This window comes from Micropterus dolomieu, linkage group LG10 (genome assembly GCF_021292245.1).
Source record: "Micropterus dolomieu isolate WLL.071019.BEF.003 ecotype Adirondacks linkage group LG10, ASM2129224v1, whole genome shotgun sequence".
Taxonomy (NCBI): domain Eukaryota; kingdom Metazoa; phylum Chordata; class Actinopteri; order Centrarchiformes; family Centrarchidae; genus Micropterus; species Micropterus dolomieu.
The window spans coordinates 2,208,613-2,228,685 of record NC_060159.1 but is presented as its reverse complement, the minus strand read 5'-3'; the positions used below and the strand labels follow the sequence as shown (position 1 = coordinate 2,228,685).

Below are 20,073 nucleotides of genomic sequence, written 5' to 3'. Positions count from 1 at the left end.
TTCAGAACTCATGACATATATACTGAGTAAATATAAAATGACTATTAAATGTTGGATGGTTTTGTTACATCACTTCTGTTGCGTTTCCAAAGGGCAGGTAATTACATCCTCTGAAGTATCTACGGTATTTTTGAAGCAAAGATGCTGCGATAACAAGACTTCAGTGGGTTATAACCCAGACGTTCACACAGCGGCTGGATGTTGAAAATTGAATCTTTGAATAAAATATGGTTTGTTCTTTGTACAGGATCAGAAGGACCGGATCTACTCCACAGTGAGGTCCAAGTCCACATCAGCCACAGTGAACAACCTGAGGCCCAGCACGGCCTACGTGTTTCAGATCAGGGCCTTCACAGAGGCAGGATATGGCACCTTTGGCCCCAGACTAGAGATAACCACCAAGGAAGAGGCCACAGGTAGGATTTAGACACAGGCTACCAATGTGAGAACACACACTTTTTTAATGTAAACGAATATGAATACATTCTGTGTGGATTAATATTTGTAGATAGTTTAAAGTCAATATTTGGACATTTTCAGATTTCACTATATTTATTCTGCAGTACAGGATAAGACTTGATTGACGTTCTACTTGTTTCTTGTTGATACATTGCCCAATGCAGTTCTGTTTTGTATTTCCCCATGTCCCAGAGTTAAAACCTCCATTCTATTAATTCCCACACAGACTTTTTGACAGTAAAATTCAACCCATGCTTCATATTTATTTATTAATTTAGGTTTATATATTATGTTCAAAATTGTTTTTTGACTATAAATGGCAGTAGAAAAGTGAACTCAGAAACGGAAACAGTATAGACAATTTCTGGAAATGTTCTGTATTAGCTTTTGCAGTACACCAATAATGAATAATATATTTTGCAGTTAGTTTATGTTATATATGTTCCTAATCTTGCAAGAATTATCATCTTTAAGTGAAATCTGTATTGACGAACTGGAGATATTGGAAAATTGAAATAATTATCTGTGTTAGCTACTGCAGCATTAAGTCAGGAAGAATGAATCAATGTGACACAGTCACTCCTTCACAATCTTCACTGTGTTCACTCCGACTTTTCTTGCAAGTTTCTACCTGTCTGATCATCTTTTGAATCAAAGGGTCACAGAGAGTATTTCTCCAAATACACTGATGACAAGCACCTATCAGCGAGTTTGACCGCAGCAGCATAGCAGCACATTGTTCTGGAACACTGGCTTTTAACTCCAGATCTATGCCCGACCTGTTAATGTTTTTCAGCTGCTTTAGTGATAGACTATGGAAATCATTTGCTTTGCGAACAGAAATTGCTGACGTCATGGGAAAAATCACTAAGCACAAGGACAAGCGGCTGTAGCGTGATGACAGTAAACTCATTTAAATCGAATCGGATACATTAGCTGTGAGGGGTGCTGCTGTGAGGTGTTTGCGTTATGGGTCATAATGTCTGGCATTATAAAATATTGTAAACATGGATACACAGTAGGGTAGAAAAAAAGCTGTGTCACATACACTACTTTCTGCGTTGTGTCCTTTTTTTTATGGATTTGAAAACGGTTCACCTCACCTGTCAGTGATGAGGTGTCCATCTAACCCACCGACCACTAGAGGAAACTCTTTTGTGTTTGTTATGGAGAGGCGAAAAAGTGAAAGGGCATGATTTTGGACACTGATTCTCACTGAGTCAAAAAATTGTGCATGGAATACACACATACACTGTATTACATTAGTGTGATTTAGAGGTGTCAGATGTATTTTTTTTCCCTACCTCCGGTCCTTATGCTAATCAAGGCTAAATATGACTCCAGCTACTTAACACACAGACATGAGATTGATCGTCTTATTGTCAGACAGAAAGCAAATAAGATACTTGGTTACTTTCTAAACAGCAACAGTTAGTGAGTCACCTGCAGTTATAAATGTTAATAAGTCATTAATAAAGGGGTTGTTGTAAATAAATGAATAAATGGATTTTGGTCAGGATACTTACACACTCCTCCTGAGGGTAAGAGGTCAAACGGTCCGTTGTATGCAGTAAACACCAGCCAAAAGGATTTTTCACAACCTGGTAACCCAGAGGTTCTTTATATGGGCCTATAACTGATTTATAGAGCATTAGTAAATCATTCATGAAGCATTAATAAAGCTTTTTGTCTCAAATGTATTAAACCCCTTATTAAGGTTGCCTATTTTTTTTTATTTTTTTATTATTCATATCATTGCATATTTCTTTTATTTTAGAGGCTTCTTCTAATTTGTGAAAACCACATTAGTCACTATTTTTGAGCCCCAACATCCAACCTGCCCACCCAAACATGCCCCCACCCAGCTTACATTTAACATTTCCTTATAAAAGGACACACTAATTACTCATACCACAGGCAGAGTGTGTCTTCTAACAAGGTTAGAAGTTTGTAGTCCAGTCAAAGTGTCCTTGATCAGCGCAGTGAGCCTCTAGCCTCCTCTGTGCCAGCCTCAAGAGCGAAACCTGCAAGCGTGTAATATGACGAAACAGACACCTGGAGGGATATTGAAGCCTGATTGAGTAACATCTGATCGAATGTCACCACCTTTTTTCAGCCCCCCTCCTCCTCAGACAGGCCACAACACAATCTTTCCCTTTCATTTAGACGGCGCAGATCCACTTGATTTAAAATGCATGAATTTCCCCACTCATACATCGCTCGCGCTGACTTTATATGATGCCACGGCAAGCCATTCTTTGGAGCAATTGGCAGTTTGTCAACGCAAACAGTCTGAGCACTGTGAGAGCTCTGAATGGGAAACAGTCCAACCTGAATGTGTCTTTGTTTGAGATGAAGGGCATCGCTGTTGCCGTCTGGGACTATTAAGCCCACTTTCTGAAACAGTAGAGCCGTGTGTATAAGGATGGCTCAAAAATAGAAGCGTCCCTCCTCCGCTCCCTCAGAGGGAATGAGAGAAGGGGGGGGGGGTTTATCAATCTCCATGCCTCAATCACGCCTTGCAGATTGAAGTCTTTTGATGTGCACTGAGCATTTCTGTCTTTCTGCATGTCTGTCTTATGTGTGTGTCCGTCTCATCAGCTGCGATTGTCTCCAGCGAGCAGAACCCCGTCATCATCATCGCGGTTGTGGCCGTGGCGGGGACCATCATCCTGGTGTTCATGGTGTTTGGCTTCATCATCGGGAGAAGGTACGCTCTCGCGGGCCCCATTGACTCTCCGCTCCTGTGAGTCTGCGCTTGTCAATTAGCCTTTCTGTCACTCACAGGCCTCCACGTCTGTGGACTCGTCACATGCACACACACGTGCACCCATCATCTTGTGGCATGCTGTGCTAATGGGTTGTGATGCATCACCTTTTTTTTTTTTCTCCAGCCCTAACAACATTTTTTCTATTTTTGCATAGCCATTTTGAGACTAAGTACTCCAGAGCGAGAAAGCTTTGGCTCCACATTCCTGTGTGAGATCCTGAGGGCAGGAAGAAGAATGGCACAGAATGTTTTTCCACCATCACAAAGCACCAAGCCCATTGTCATTATCACATTCACATACATTCACATACTTCATCTGTATTTTCATCTGCACGAATGGCATTTTGTCTGCGCTTACTTTTAATAGTGGGTTTATTACAATTAGCCTTCCCTGGCCCCATTTTAATACTTGCTTTGAAGCCTTGCCTCTGAGTCATTTGGTCAAACCACAACACAAAGATGTCATACACATCCCTCTGGTGTCAAAGTCACTTTCACTTTTAAGTGATAGCAATATCTCTAATGTCAGTCGGAGATAAGGGCCCATAAATCTGTATAGAAATCATGTAAAAAAGATCAGAACTTCAGATATTGCCTTATGATCATCAAATTTAGACCAAGAGGAACTGTTAGCAGCAAATCAATTTCCATTGATAGGCTACAAAAACTAGACATGTGATGCAATGTGGAAGGAGCCACTTTTTCCCCCACTGTGAGTTCCTGTTTTAAAGTTTTCTTTTAGTTATACCCTCAGTGTTTGTCAACATTAAAACACAGGAGGTAAATCTAATGGCACCATGGTTTTATGTTATGCTATGTAATTTTTTCAACTTCTGAAAAATACTTTTTCTGTCAGTTTAGTATGGCAAGTGTTAGTTCCCACTCACAGTTAGCTCTGCATGTAAAAGAATGACAGATTCTGTGAGAACTGGCTTGTTTTGTTTAACAATTTCAGTACATTTTGCAGATTCCGTGACTAAGAATGTCCCATGGTCAACATAGTTCTTACATTTCTGGAACACTTAGACTCTTCTCTATTCACTTACGTACAGAGAACCATGATGTGTTAAAAACCTGTGGGCATACAGGCAAAAAATCGAAATGATTTAAAAGTGCTTAAACTTCTACAGTAAACTATCAATCACATGCCAATTGACAGCATTTCTGAGAAGCCTAATTTGTTCTGAAAACAGTAATACTGTATACGGCTTGAAAGGTCATTCTTGAGCTTCAAAACATAAAAATCTTAACTCAGGCCCACTTAATACCTTCTTCCTGAGTCCACAGTAGTTCAAAATAGCTAGGCATGGTAAAAATGTGGCATGCCCAGCTAAGACACAATGACAAAGCCATTGGCCTGTAAGTGCATGTCCATCATTTGTGGATTATTTCACCGCCCCATGTCATCCCTTTTTTCAGTTAGTACTCAAAGACCAACTTTGTGAAGCAGATCACCTGCTTGAGGGAACCTTCAGCACGTTATATTATAAATTCCTGTTGCAAGACATGTTCAACAGTCTTTTACAGTGCATGCCTTATTTGATGTGTTACATGATTACTTAAGCTACTTTACCAGGCTGGGCTGGGTTCACAGCTCCTGCTGCTCAGCAGAGATTTGTCATGCGCGGCATTAGTTGCTGCATTAAAATTCTTATAATTTAGGGCGTTTATTTCCTCCCTTCACAATCAGTTGATTCTGCCTCTCCCCCCGTGCAGGCACTGCGGGTACAGCAAAGCCGACCAGGAGGGAGACGAGGAGCTCTACTTTCAGTGTGAGTGTCTGCTTTCATCAGCCGAAATGCACACACATATTGCATATAATGTACATACACACACACACACGCAGATAGAGACATCTCAATTACTGCATACTTAACAGGAAGCTTAAAAAACATTAGCACCAACAGGATGGACTGTTTGATCCGAGTTCATTGGATTTGAGTCAAAGTTCGGGGACATTAAAGGCTATCAAATCAAATCAAATCAAATCTGCAGCTGATTGGGTAGACTGTGGTGATGAAGAAGTAAGGAAGCTACAAACGCACGAATGTGACAGCTGTCAGGGGAGTAGAGGTTGACCCGTGAGGAAGGAGTGTTCCTTTAAAAATGTAAAAGCCATAACTCAGATGGTTTTAGAGAGCGACAGAGTTTCTGGTGTGCACACAGTTTGCCTCGTCGCTGGGGCTGCTTCTGGGTGCCTTCTATCAGTAACACTGATACACCAGTCCTAATGATGCCCCTGGAGATACAGCTACGGAAAGCTTCCCCAAGTACAGCTGTAATGATCCGCGCTGTAGGCAAACTGCTGATTTGGAAACAAAGGGTCAGGGGTGTCACCGAGGGTAGGACTGAGGCAGAGGCAGTGCCGGTGAGCGCAGGGTGGCTACTGCTAAGTATCTGACAGATCCACCTCAGCAGCTCTCAGGTACCACCTGCTTTAGAAAAAAAAAGACAACTGGGAGAAAACACAAACAAGGCCGGTGTCGGGCTTAATGGAAGGCTTCGGCACGCAATATCAAACGACGAGAGGCTGCCAGGAGGACAGAAGCCAGATAGCACGCAAATTCAACATGTAGACCCAATTTGTCTGCCACGTAGAAGAGAGGAAGTCGTGATAAGACATCTCCTATCAGATCCGCTGACATCTCGGATGGACGAAGCAATTATGGGAGCAACTGGAGGGAAATCTCAGCTGCCGGCATCCCCTCGCTGAAATACAATGCATTTGTTGTATTTACACTTTTGGATTGGCTTCCATGTCTGTCCTCCATGCAGAGAATAAATGTCTCTCCAGCTGGATGAGCTCGCAGTTCTGTTCTGTGGTTTTGGTCCAGAATTTATCCAGCGTATTACGGCTGTACTGTCTCATTATATTTTCAAGCTGACAGGTTATATTTTTATCATGTAATTGCCACCGTGAGCGGTCTGTTCCCTTAATAGTGCATCATTCTGTAATTTGCTGTTAATTTGGAACATTGTGCAAAAGGGTAACCCCCCTACTCCTTTCTCTAAACTTGTTTGTTTTTCTTATTTTCTACAAACTGCTTCTGCTCTCACTTCATGGATATTCATGCACGCTTCCTGGATCAGTGTTATTTGAAATTGGATGGACTTTATGTTTAACAAAATAATTAATACCTGACTTATCCCTCAAAACCCTCATACATTATGCTAGAAACATAATAATTTGCATCCTTCCAAAGAGCAGTGTTGTTTTTACTGTATCTTTCATTGGTGTTCAGTTTTAGCATATTTTACACATTGTTATTTGGAAATCAAAATTGTTCTGAAAACTTTATTTTTTCAGAGCAGTGTATGAACAAGTAAATCCCGAATGGTGCATTTATTTATGACTAGCAAGGGACTACCTCATAACCAAACATCATAATCTTTTAAAAAAATATTATTTCAACTGTACTGGAGGTCAGTGATTTGGAAACCATGTAAAAACATTACAAAAACATATACAGTATGTTGGCTTAGGGTTAGATATGGCAACTTGTATACAGCCCGAGAGGCAAAGAAAGGAGAAGTGTTTGAAAAGAAATGCTGTAAGAATTTGAACCTCAACTACATACCTAACTGTAAATGTAAATAGCACTGAATTTATAGCTTTTAAATAGTTTACTTTAAAAAACAATCAACTCTTGATGTCAATTCAAGTGGTATACAGTGTACTGTCTATAGGGTTCACAAATTCAACTATATTCTAGTTGCTCACAATCATCTGGTCAAAAAACACAAGTTGGTTAAATTCAGAACCCAAAATTAAAGACTGATCATTTAAATTCAAACATCAGTGCTAGGACAGTAATCAGTTAGGAGTCTGAAAAGAACTGATCAAACTCATATCTTCCTAGACAGGAAACACCGGGAGCTTGAATCTCAGTTCCTACAAAATAGCCAAGTAATTGAAAAACGTGAAATTACTTTTTGGAAACTTTAACCACATACATTCATTGATATTGTTTTTCAATGTTTTAATTCCAAGGCTATAAAGTGGAATTAAGATTTTAACATGAAGTATTCAGAAGTGGTTACATTTCACAACTAGGTTTTCAGCTCCTTGTAAAATTCTAATTATTACAGACTTTCTTTGGTTCCATAAAAAAAAAATACACTTGCTGTTGGATTTTGAAAATTAGGGCAACAACCCCCTCATCCCTACAATGATATCATGTGTCATAAATCTACCAAGCATTATTAAGTGTATGAACCACCATCGCCTGAGAGAGTAAAGTAGTCTCAGCTGCAAGGGAGGGGGACTGACTCCCTCAGAAAAGCACAAGTTACTCAAATCTTTTCTTCCCATTTGTGCAAAATTTTCCTGTGTGAAAACCCTTTTGACACTGGCCTCTGACTGTTCAGCAGTTCCCTCTGAATCATTGGCCTTAGTAATCACTTGCCTGTCAAGCGCCCGCTGGTGTGCAGTGTGCATATTTAATCATAACAGTAATCCTCTTACCTTTCTACAGTTAAATTTCCAGGCACCAAAACCTACATTGACCCTGAAACCTACGAGGACCCAAACAGGGCTGTCCATCAATTTGCCAAGGAGCTGGACGCCTCCTGCATTAAAATTGAGCGGGTTATTGGAGCAGGTGAGCCCATCCTGTGTCTCTTAGCTCTCATCGTTTAGTCACTCCGTGCTATCATATATCACACTGACAGCCAAATATTTACACCTTGAATAGGGACACAGCTTTATGCATTGGATATTGATAGCGCAATTGCAAAGAGGGGAAAAAGTTCATTGCAATTAATGTGTGGGGGGCGTCTGGTAGAGGCAGTCGCAGAGATGCCCACAGCTGAAAAATTGCTGCCACATGGGTTTTACAGAGGCGGTCAATGACAGTATCTATGCATCTCTACATGTCTTATTATAGGTCTTGGTTACACTCCCCTGAGTATAACAAGATGTCGCACTCCAATTTGTATTCCACCACTGCACAGCTGCTTTGTCTCGAAATACACTAATAAATGTGTCATTGTGAAGTTCTTGATAGTGTTTTTTTAAACCCACCCACCCTCACTCAGGAATTGTTTCATCCCACACAGGAGAGTTCGGGGAGGTGTGCAGCGGCCGGCTGAAGCTGCCTGGAAAGCGAGACGTGTCAGTCGCCATCAAGACGTTGAAAGTGGGCTACACCGAGAAGCAGAGGCGGGACTTCCTGTGTGAGGCCAGCATTATGGGACAGTTTGATCATCCTAATGTTGTTCATCTGGAGGGAGTCGTGACGAGAGGTAATCAAACTCAAAGGTGAAATGAAAATATTAACCGTGATTGCCATGAGAGCGTTTTAAAAATGCTCTAAAATCGGAGTATATTTAGCTTTGGGAGGTAAAAGCGCCATAGTTAGAGTGACATTATATCTGATTAAATTAGCCACACTCCCTGTTTAACATTTTCTAATTTAGACACTGTAATAAAAGGAGCAGATGGTAACTTTTAATTAAAAGCCAATGAAACGCACAGCTAAAAATAACTTGGAAGCAGTTTAGATGTAGTGGTTTATTGTGAGGCATTATGTAAGCAAACAAAATTCAGCTATCAATTAATCATTTTCTCTTTTGTCCATCTTTCTTTTTTCTCTCCAGGAAAACCGGTGATGATTGTCATCGAGTACATGGAGAACGGCTCATTAGATGCTTTCCTCAGGGTGAGTATCACCTTCGAATCGCAGGAGGCTCAAAGCGGCGTCTTTTGTATCTTTTCTTTGCATTTGCTTGAAAGTGTCCCAGACAGCAGGCAGTCTGCAGTAGGATCTGTGCATCGCATAAATATCATGAATCTTGTGCTAGAGCTGCTGCAGTGCTTTGACCTACATTTCCCTCACGGTCAGTGAAGCTGGCTGACCTGCCTGTGTTTCTCTGTGCCACGCAGAAACACGATGGTCAGTTCACAGTCATCCAGTTGGTGGGGATGCTGCGGGGCATAGCGGCGGGAATGAGATATCTCTCCGATATGGGATACGTCCATCGAGATCTCGCCGCGCGAAACATCCTTGTCAACAGCAATCTTGTATGTAAAGTGTCTGACTTCGGCCTGTCAAGGGTGATAGACGACGATCCTGAGGCTGTCTACACAACAACCGTGAGTCAATTAAAGTGCTCGCTCTTTCTACCCAGAGCCCTGTCTGAATTCTCTAATCAATTCACAGCTGGTGCATGAAAATAGAGCAGAAGTACTCGTGCACTCCCAAGTAGTCTGCACCATTTTTAATAAGCTAAAAAAGCTATATTTTGATGCAGCTTTCTGACAAGGCACCCATTTATAAAGGGTTTATAAGTTGTAACTCATATATTATTTATAGTTAATTAATTATTTACTAGTGCTTTATAGATCAGCCATTAATAAGAACAACTCTGGGTAGCAAAGTTAAGAACTGTGGTCTGTCTGGTTAACATGTGTGCAGTAAGAAGTGTTAATAAGTACTCAATAGAAAATGATGAATTCCCCCTCACTGTCAGCACAGAGTACAACAAATGCAACTTTTGGGTCATGGACATGGGTCTTAGTCAAGTGAATGATTTGTCAATAGCAAGACAATTAATCAACCAACCTATTTTCAGCTACTATTAAGAAATTTTAAGTAGTTTTTCAGGCAAAAAGGCCAACAAATCAGCCCGAGTACCATTACACAAAATATCAAGCCAATATTTCAAGTAAAAACTATAAAGTATAATGTTAAACAATATATCAGGGCAATATTTCAATGCACTTCTAATGGAGATAAATGTGTAAACAATTGTTTTATTATTCACAAAAGGTCCTGAGTTTTGTATATTGTAATAATCCATGAAGTCTGCATTTATAAATACATAGTAATTTAAATAGTAATTTACAAGTAATTGTTTGAAAAGTAAATAAGCAGTTAATGGTTTTTATTGTAGATGCTTTGCAGCACTGCAGCAACACCTGCCAGTCATCTGTTACAGAACATGAGCTATAGCTCTGATTTAATAATGATGATTAATTAATCAGTTACAGCTCATAAATCCACAGAGGGTCTTACTTGAAAGTGGTGCCATTGTTTTTATTTACATTTGTGTTTCGAACCTGTGTGTAATTATAAAACTCTGTCTAATTGTTGTTGTAAGGGAAGATTCAGGCTTTAATGAATGTGATTTTTACTCCAGTCACTGATCTGTTTTTTTTCTGAACAGGGCGGCAAAATACCTGTCCGATGGACCGCGCCAGAAGCCATACAGTATCGGAAATTCACCTCTGCAAGTGATGTGTGGAGTTACGGCATTGTTATGTGGGAGGTCATGTCCTATGGGGAACGGCCTTACTGGGATATGTCCAATCAAGATGTGAGTCACTAAATTCCTTAACTAACTAACACAATGTGTTATCATTCTGCTGCTGGACTACTATTATTCCATCTGTACTGAAGATGTGATTTATCTTTACAAGTACACATTCTCATCCCAGACCTTTGTCAGTGATTTTGTAACCCTTGTGAAAACAAGGTTTGGTTAAAGGCAGGGTTAGGTTGGAGATAAGACATCTTCACTTCATTTGCTATATTGATATTTTCACCTAAAACCATTTTTATTTTAAAGTACTCCAGTCCGGTCATTTTCAGTATTATTGCTGATGCAAATAGTCAATAGACACTAAATGAGTCACCAATAATTTTGACAATTGTTTAATTACTGAAGTAATTTCTCGAGGAAAAATGCCAAACATTCAGTGGTTCTTGTCAAATTAAAGGATTTTTTTGTCTGTAATATAGTTTAAGATTCAATATCTGTTCGTTCAATCTTATCATTTTTATTATTTCTTGACGTTTTTGTTTTGATGAGTTTCTACACCATTAATCATTTATTGCTTACAAATAAAGAGTGTTAGTGTTGGATGTTACTTCTAATCTGGGAGAACTACTGTCTTAGTGACAGATTTATCCTGACTTATCCCTAATGCAGTCATCCGACTAAAACATTGGTGGGTTTTGTTCAAGGCTTTCGTGCAAGTACAGCCCGGTGAAGACTTAACCTAGGGCCTAATTAGTTAAGAAGTCTTGCTATAATTGTGCAGTTTGAATCCATCTGAAGGAGAAACATCCCTGAAATAGGACCCGCATCAAAAGACCTGAGAACATGATGCTGGTACAGTATTAATATAAATAACAATGAAAAACACTTGTCATGCTGAATGCTTTTAATTCAAATATGTTTAAAAGTTTATAATGACTATAGTAATGTGACCATTGTGAGCCGCAGTGCTGAACAAATTACACATGCAGCAACAAGTGAGTGCAGTTTGTTGCCTGTTCCTTTATTGTATTTTATTTTAGACATAGAAGTCAGGGATGTTAAGACATAGATATGCCGATGATGTCATATGAATGTTATATTAGCTTGAACTGAGAGACTACACATTTTTTAAATAAAGGTAAAGAAAGAAATGGGCATTTAGCAGTCCAAATGTAGTACCCAGAGTTTTAGAGCTGGACCCATGCTTGTGTCGAAAAGTCAGGATATTGACTGCTGCTTTGATTTTTAACATCTTTTTAAAAATCTGCTTTTTGCAACTCTAAATTAAAAATAAAACAAAGGAAACATCTGACAAGAAAATGCAATCAAATAAACACATCAAAATGATTAAATAACACAATAATAAATAAATTAATAATAGTTACAGCCAAAGATTTGTTTTGAAACTCTTGACAATTTCCTTACACATTCAGAAATTATTCTTAAATTATCCCTTTTAAGGGTGTTTTGATACCTTTCGGTGTAAAATCTATAGTGTACTGAATTAGTTTACATTATTCTTGTACCTCATTATACAAGATGAGTCAACACACTGGTGTTAAGTGATACGATAATACTTATTTAAATAGGAGTGACTATACAGCAATTTGTCAAGCACAATACAGTCAAAGTAATGTATTTTAGCTCCTGCGACTTGTAGCAATGCTACAGAGCCCCGATGTCCTGAAAGATGATCATATTTTATTATCTTGTGCGCACAAGTTATTATCTTAACTTGATTATTTGTTCGCAGAAGAAATCTTGTGTGCGCAATTAGGGCTCTGTACAATGCAGCTCTGAAAAAAAGCAACAAATTCACACACCATAAATACAGTGCTTCAGAGTCTCAGAATGTTCACATCTCTGTCTGCTGGTGTTGGTTGAACTGGAAGGGAAATTTAGAGATTTCTATTAGGATAAAACTCATTGCATTTCTAAAACTCACATGGGTAATCGTGATTCATAATCAAGATGATCATTTTGTACCAATCCTGCATTAACATCAAGTAAATTGTAATAGCTGACTCCTGACATTGCCCACCCTATTCTTCTTCAAAGAACACATTTACCCACACTTCTTTTTACAAATGTCACAAATTGCTATCATGATTGACTCACCAGAAGTTCTCTGAGTGCTGTTGCCTGCTTTCCTGCCAACTCCCACTGAGGGAGTCCAACTGAGCCAGACCACTTGAAGCTGTTCTCTATTGTCGGACACTTGACACATTTTGATTTATGTGAAAAGGCGAGCGAGTTCTGGCCTTAAAATTCCTATATGGCTAAACATGATTAAGATTCTTCGGTGCTCCAAAGCAGAGGCCTGCTGATTAAACAATCACGTGTTAGAAATGCTAAACAAGGCCGCCGTAAAGTGGCGTATGTGGTGTTTTGATGCTCTAATTCTTGACAGACATCAATGTCAGAACTCTTGCGCTTTGTCAAGATGTCAGCAAACATCCTCCGGGGATGGAGGAAGAACATTATTTGCATTTTCCCCAACAGTTTCAGTGTTATGACACCTTTTCCCTCCACGACTCATTCTTGTATGAGTGATCCTGACAGGAATAGCTGATGAACATATGCAGAAACGTACACAGCTCCTCATACAAACAATAAGGGAATGGGAGCTAGAAGCTCAAAACAAAGAGCCTGCTGCACCTACTTTTCTCACTACATTGACTTTTAATGAACTCTGTGCTAAACTGCATACATGATGCGGATTGACAATAGATTAGATTTAAAAGCTCTGTGGAATGATCTTTTCTAGATGTCTACTACGTAACCAGAAGCATGACCCTGTAGTGCCTTTAGGGTCATCAGTGAAATCTTAGAATCAGTTCTAAAACTTGCAGTCAGCCAGTGAAGAGACAAAGAATGGATGTAATATGAGGCCATCTCCTAGTTTAAAAGCCTAGCTGCAGCGTTTAGCACTGAAGGCAGGCGATTGTTTTCAGACTGTGCCAAGCAACACACAATACAACATGCAATAATCAAGTGTGCAAAAACATTTTTAAGGTGACATAATGTGACCACCAATTTAAATAAAGTTAATTTACATCACCTATGTCACCTATGAATTATTATAACATTTTGCTCACATCTTTCCAACATTGGGACTGTATCTGACCTTTTGGTTAACTTTCCATAACTGGCAATTCGACATTCACACCCACTTGAGCTGGTCAGCTGTGCAGAGGTGAGAAAGTAAGCAGGCTTTGAACTTCTCTCTCTCTCGCTCTCTTTTTTCTTTTCTTTTTTTTAATACCTCTCAGGAGAGACTATCTAAAAATCTGCACCTTTATCCACATATTGAAACAACATTGCAGCTCCCCCCACTCTATGACAGTGTGGCTATTCAGAAAAACTGTAAGCATTTTGATTTCTGACACAGCCAGACCCTACCCAGTCTGTCTGGGCTACTGCAATAAACTGTTTTAATGAAGACTTTCCACCCATTTACATTCACATTCTCTTCCAAGCGGTCTAAATCAATAGGATAAACCCAAGATTTGTCATAACTGACAGAGGGGATGGACAGCATTAATAAAACAAGGCCATGTTTCCTAAAGGGGTCCTCCAACAATTCTCCATAAAGTTGGGGGAACAAATGTGGAGACAGATATTACAAAAGAAAGGGCACACTTGATGCTGCAGAGGCAAAGATATGCTCACTTTTAGTCCCTAGAATTGGTCACGTTCCAAAATGACTGGCTTTAACATTTCCCATGATACAATATTATAGTGTTTTTGGTTAGACCCTTCTCGCCTGGTAAATGCTCTTTTAAACTCCGTGGCCCCAGTTTTTTCAGACTTGACAACCATCCTCTAGAGCCAAAGAAAGACATACAACAGTTTCCACAGGCGTCAAAAGGAGTGGTACTCCTTTGGTAAATTGACTTGGACATAAAATGTAAACACTGTGAAGTGGCCCTTTAAAACACTCTCTTTCAGGCAGTATTTTTTGCAGACAGGCTTCAAAGATTGAAATGGAATTCATTAATAGCTCTAGAAGGGGCAGGTACAGTATAAAAAAAATCTCAGCAGCCTCATTTCAATAGAGGAAGCTGTTAGACATGAAATACTTAATATCTGAGAGGCATATTGTGGTAATGGAATGGGGTGTGATGAGAAACCTGTCGCTCCACAATTACTGCTCAAAGCTCATCAGTGTAGTTACTTTCAGTAAGTTCTGCTTTGAGTCCTCATGTTCCCATTCACTGTAACTGGCACACAACCATCAAATCTGGTTAGGGCCACGGACATCTGCTGTATATAATGATTAAGAAATGATTAAGCTCTGCTGCTGCTGTTTATAAACTTGGTGATTAAAGGATAAAATGTACATGAAGCGTAGTTAATTATTCACTTTGTCAGAAACCGTTAGCCTGATACTAAAGAGTTTAAGGTTAGCTTGATACTAAAGGTTGGTTCTAAAGGGTTAGAGTCAGGAGTAAGGGGTTAGGATTAGGCTGATACAACAAACACTTTAGGGTTAGGATAATACTAAATGCTGATACTAATAACTTCATCTGTTTTGCGTTCTCCAGGTAATAAAGGCGATAGAGGAGGGCTACCGTCTTCCAGCTCCAATGGACTGTCCACCAGGCCTGCATCAGCTAATGCTGGACTGCTGGCAGAAAGACAGAGCCGAACGACCCAAATTCGATCAAATAGTTGGCATCCTTGATAAGATGATTCGCAACCCTAACACCTTGAAAACCCCAGTGGGAACATGTACTAGGTGAGCAAATAAAACTTCAAATGACTGAGTTTAAAATGTGGCTTCATGCAATAAAGAACTTTAATTTTTATTTTAGCGCATTAGTGGGTGATCCAAAGTGTCCAGTGGATGATTTAGCCCCTGTAGTTCACAGATGAAAGATAAATCCCAGGGGATCAATACCCCAGAGCAGCTTCCATGGCTTTATGGTCAATAGCAGGGCTTTTGAATCAATCTCTATAATGAGTTCCTGGTACGTTTAAGTGCAGTGGGAACTCCAGGCCTCACTCTGACATTTGTCAGATGAATTCTATTTGCAGTCAGAACATACTTTTTCCGAGGTGAAATTGAGACTCAGAGGTTACAGCTGGCGAAAAAGCACTTTATTATATGGAGACTGTATGGGGTGAATGTATTCAGATTGAAAGGGTATTGACAAAAATATTTTCCAGAAGCAGAAAGCTGACATGCTGCATCTGTTTGTTAATTTCCTATTGATTGAAGCCTCCAATCAGCTGTTTTTTTCCCCTCTTCTCGCAATTTACTGCACCGCTGGATGCCTTTGGTTGTCGTTTTGTCTCGTCTCCTGCTTGATTGTGTTTTCAGTGGAACGTTTCCTTTTCACATAAGACATAAACATCTTTCTGTGCTCATCCCACAGACCAATTAGTCCACTGTTAGATCAGAGCACACCAGACTTCACCGCTTTCCGCTCAGTGGGAGAGTGGCTGGAAGCCATCAAGATGGAGCGATACAGAGACAACTTCACAGCAGCTGGCTACAGTTCCCTGGAATCTGTAGCCAGGATGTCAATCGAGTAAGTAGATATGAAGTGCCCAAGTGGTTAAACATCAGTAGAGAACATTAATACCAGCCACATTTAGACTGTGAACTCACCTACACTTCACATCCTTCTATACGGTCCTGTGTAAACAAATCAACCTTTTTTGCATTGTGCATTCTGGTGATGTGTTTCTGTAACTTGGCATCAATTTTCAAACAGTGGCCTGGAATTCTATTTACCCAAACTGCAGAGAGAACCAGACCTTTATTTGTAGCTGGTTTATATTAGAGACAGGACCTTATTTCCTTCCTCTTTCATTTGTATGCTTGATATCATATTTTAATAAGAAGCAACCCTGTTCATTGTTTGACTTCTGTTTTAATTTGCTCTTATTGCAAACCCAACACTTCCATGTTTATCTGTTGTCCATTTCCACCGCATTAATTCCATCAGTTCAACAAGTTCATGTTATAACCACAGCTCTATTGTTCTGAGTTTGTCTTAATATCAGAAAAAGAAAATCCAATTGCATTTATAGACAAGCTTCTACAGTTTCTTCATTGAGTGCCTAAATGAAATTCAATACTTTCTACACAGATATTTCAAATTAAAAGCCTTTCAGAGGGCACAACTCTTCCATATTTTGAATGACTGCACAAATGATTGAGTTTAGTTGAAAAACATCAACAACAAGGTAGAAATGGTTGGAACTAGTGAGAAAAGTGTTTCTGTAATCCAATCTACTTGTATTTGAGAATTACAGCTAGTACAAAGTTACAACTGACTACACACTAGAAGAGAGCTGTGGCTTATCAAACAAAAGAACTGTCATCTTTCCAGATTCTCTTTTAGTTGGTAAAAGCTTAAATGTTGAAGCCTCTGACCTGGTCAGAGTCTCAGGTGGGTCAGGTACTGTAGATTTGGACTGTCACCTTTTCAAACACCTGAGTTAGTAAAAGACTCAGTCCACAGTAGTCCTCATCACTTTGATAAATACTTTTTTTTTGTTAACACAACAAATTTAAACAGACTTGTGCGTGATAGTTAAGCTTTATTACTGATCCAAACTCTCACAGGATAAAGCAGGTTTGATGTTCTGTCATACTTTGTTCCTACATCATCCTTGAAGTTGATGCTCAAATTTATTTATTGATATTGCCTAAACAAGACTGCTGCGTCTAGCTGCCTTTTTTGTAGCCCTCACTCAGAATAATGAAAAGGCTGAGGCTGTAAATCTGACTTGGTTTGCCCCATACTGATGTGTTGTCCTGTCTTCCAGGGACGTGATGAGCTTGGGGATCACACTGGTGGGCCATCAGAAAAAGATCATGAGCAGCATACAGACTATGAGAGCCCAGATGCTGCATCTCCACGGCACAGGTGTCCAGGTGTGATGGACTGCAACGGGCTGCATCACAAAGGGTGAAAACAAAAACAGAACTCATCCGGAGCAGTGCCTGGGACCTACCCGGGTTAATCGTCAAAGTAAATGGACATCTGTTATGTCTGACTCTTTCGGCTGTGTCTGGAGTGAAAGCATTCCTTTGCTCCTCACTGAAGGATTGTGGTCCAACTCTTCTAAGGCCACTAAAGAGAGGAAAAGGGCAAAAAAAACAGCAACAAAAGAGAAACTACCTGGACGAGACAACTCCCTTTTTTGTTACTTTGTTTTTTTTTTTTTATTTAGAAGCGCTTATGAACTCAACCACATATCAAATGGTGCATTGGAAAGGAGTTTGATGCTTACATTTCTTTAACTTAATGAATGATTTAAATGCACACCATGGCTATGGATTTCCTTTAAAAAGAACAAAAAAACTTGTCTACCTGCGGTGGTTTCACTTGTTCATTTTTCTAATTTTCTTTCTGTCTGCCACATTGATATGTTGTGGCCCAAACAGCAGTTTAATTTTTCTCTTCTATTTGGACTTGACAACAGGGTAAACTTTTATCCAAATGCAGAGGGAACTCTTTAGCTGCAGTCTCAAAGGTACTTTTTGTGCTGACACATGCTGACAGTTGAACTGTTTGAACTGTTTGCAGTGACCCGTGTTTTCCTTCATGTGCTGTTGAAGTGAAAATGTTGTCCTTACATGCTTGTTTGCAGCATACAGGAGTGGAGTTGTGACATGGTTTCAACCTTTCAAATTTTTTTATTAAGGAATTGAGGAGTGCAGCACTGAGAAGATTCAGGAGGCTGAACTGTTTTTCGAATCACCAGACTTTTATATCAGAGTAGCAATATCCTTTGGCTTAGTGTTCACTACAGCAAATGCAGAACGGTACCTGGTTATTGACTAAAATGTTGCAGCACTGTTGAAAGATTGTATTGAAATTGAAGCCACCGTGAATTGTTTTGCCATCTTTTTGCCTAAAATGTTGCACACAGTGTTTGTTTTGGTGCATTATTCAGCTACAAATACATTTTTTAAGGGTGGATCCAAGAAAGGTGTAAATGTAATACTGCCTTAAAATTTGTTAGATTAAGTATTGTCACTATTTTAGGCACTTCAATGACAATGCTTTCTGCGGTTTATTTTAAGGGTGGACAAGCTCCTTATATTTTTTTTGTTTTCCTTGTAGTGTGATGTCTTTTTATCTAGAACTTGAACTGGTGAAATCAAGTGCACGGACATGGTTCAGTGCCACGAGTGACAGAGTCAGCTAAGAAGAGGTGGACTAAACAGAGCAATAATTACCAGGTAGAAATGGTCCTCACCTGAGGTTCTTCAGGTGCTAGGTTTTCTCACATGTGTGTGCTATGCCGAGTCAAACCCTTAGGAAAGATTCAGTCATCGCCGGAAAGGCAAGGAATGTACCTCTTTGGAAAGTGCTCGGAAAACTGCCGTGCCAAGTCATCAGAGAAATAATCATGTCGCATTTTGCCACTATGATATGCTAAACGTTTGATGGAAATCTAACATGGCGTGGAAATATTGAATTGAGGGGCTGCAGAGATGAAAGAGGCGCCATTCCCTTCACACTACAAAGGTGCCGATTAGCCATGCTGACATCATCTTCTGACACCAACGCACCGCCCAGAAATCAAAGAGGCCCTTCAGGGTTTGGGTCTGAAAATGCAGGACCACCGTCCCGGCTCTGTGGGCAGCCATGCAGCTCCCCTGTTTATTCATGTGTCTCTGCCGCTCATCCCTCACAGGCGTAGATGTGACGGCACATGCATTAAGGTGTCTTTTAGATTGCTCGTCTTTTCTTCCATTGGCTTTGGATGGAGAACAGACACGAGGGGGCTTTGCAAATGATGTGCTAAAAGCCAATCAGCCCATTCGGTGCCATCTGTCTCCACCTCAAATGCAAAAAAGAGATAAAGTTTCCATGTCGAGGTATGTTTCAGTGCATTTATTCTTTGATAAGAAAATTGAGTTACACGGCTGTCATGTAAAGAGGAGCGGTGTTTACAGAAAAGAAAGAACACCATTATAACTTATTCTGTCACTGCTGCTGAAAACTGAGAGATAAATCTATATTTTCACAGCTACAGTCATTTCTGTCAACTTGTTTAATCTCAAATGCATAGGAAAAGCCTAAGTACATCAGGAATCAACCTTGAGCTCACTGACAAGCAGTACATCTATTTGTAGCTTTCTTCATTCTCTCCATTGTCTCTTAAACTGCGTCCACATTAAGCCAGCTACATTTGAAAACACATTTTTTTCTCTCCATTTTGGCCCGCTGTCCAGACGAAGCTGGCGTGGAGCCTTTTGAAAAGGCTGAAAAGCAGGAGAAACAAAGAAGGTGTAAGCCTACCTTGATAGCGTCTGGTCTGTCACCTCTACAGGGGTAGCTGTAGTCCTAAAACAGATGTAGAGAGCAGATGTGCATGGCTGCAAAGACAGATGTGTTCACGTATGTACATATATTTTGGGCTGCATGCAGATGGTTCGCCCAGACCTCACAGACATGAGGATGGGGAATGTATAACTTGGGCATAACCCTCTCTGTGATCACTCATTTTAAAAGTAATACAGCTGTGTTCTCACTGATTTTAGTGTATTTTGCCTGAAAACTTTGCAATCATGAAAAGAACAAATGATTTTGGATAAAACTAATATGTTT

The 20,073-nt window shown here is 39.8% G+C and overlaps 1 protein-coding gene across 2 annotated transcripts in view; it reads left to right on the top strand.

Annotated features, from left to right (window-relative positions):
- The window catches only part of epha7 (eph receptor A7), a 96,770-nt gene extending 77,431 nt beyond the window's left edge, over positions 1 to 19,339 (top strand). Inside the window, exons 7-17 of one of the 2 annotated variants that reach the window (XM_046060088.1) lie at positions 248 to 416; positions 3,061 to 3,169; positions 4,946 to 5,001; positions 7,717 to 7,830; positions 8,288 to 8,473; positions 8,828 to 8,889; positions 9,114 to 9,323; positions 10,397 to 10,546; positions 15,040 to 15,233; positions 15,874 to 16,029; positions 17,276 to 19,339. In XM_046060088.1, coding sequence (XP_045916044.1) covers positions 248 to 416; positions 3,061 to 3,169; positions 4,946 to 5,001; positions 7,717 to 7,830; positions 8,288 to 8,473; positions 8,828 to 8,889; positions 9,114 to 9,323; positions 10,397 to 10,546; positions 15,040 to 15,233; positions 15,874 to 16,029; positions 17,276 to 17,390 — 1,521 coding nt within the window. In that variant the 3' untranslated portion in view covers positions 17,391 to 19,339. Of the gene's footprint in view, positions 1 to 247; positions 417 to 3,060; positions 3,170 to 4,945; positions 5,002 to 7,704; positions 7,831 to 8,287; positions 8,474 to 8,827; positions 8,890 to 9,113; positions 9,324 to 10,396; positions 10,547 to 15,039; positions 15,234 to 15,873; positions 16,030 to 17,275 lie in introns of both variants that reach the window. The other variant, XM_046060087.1, reaches the window with a different exon arrangement.
- The last annotated feature ends 734 nt before the right edge of the window (positions 19,340 to 20,073 follow it).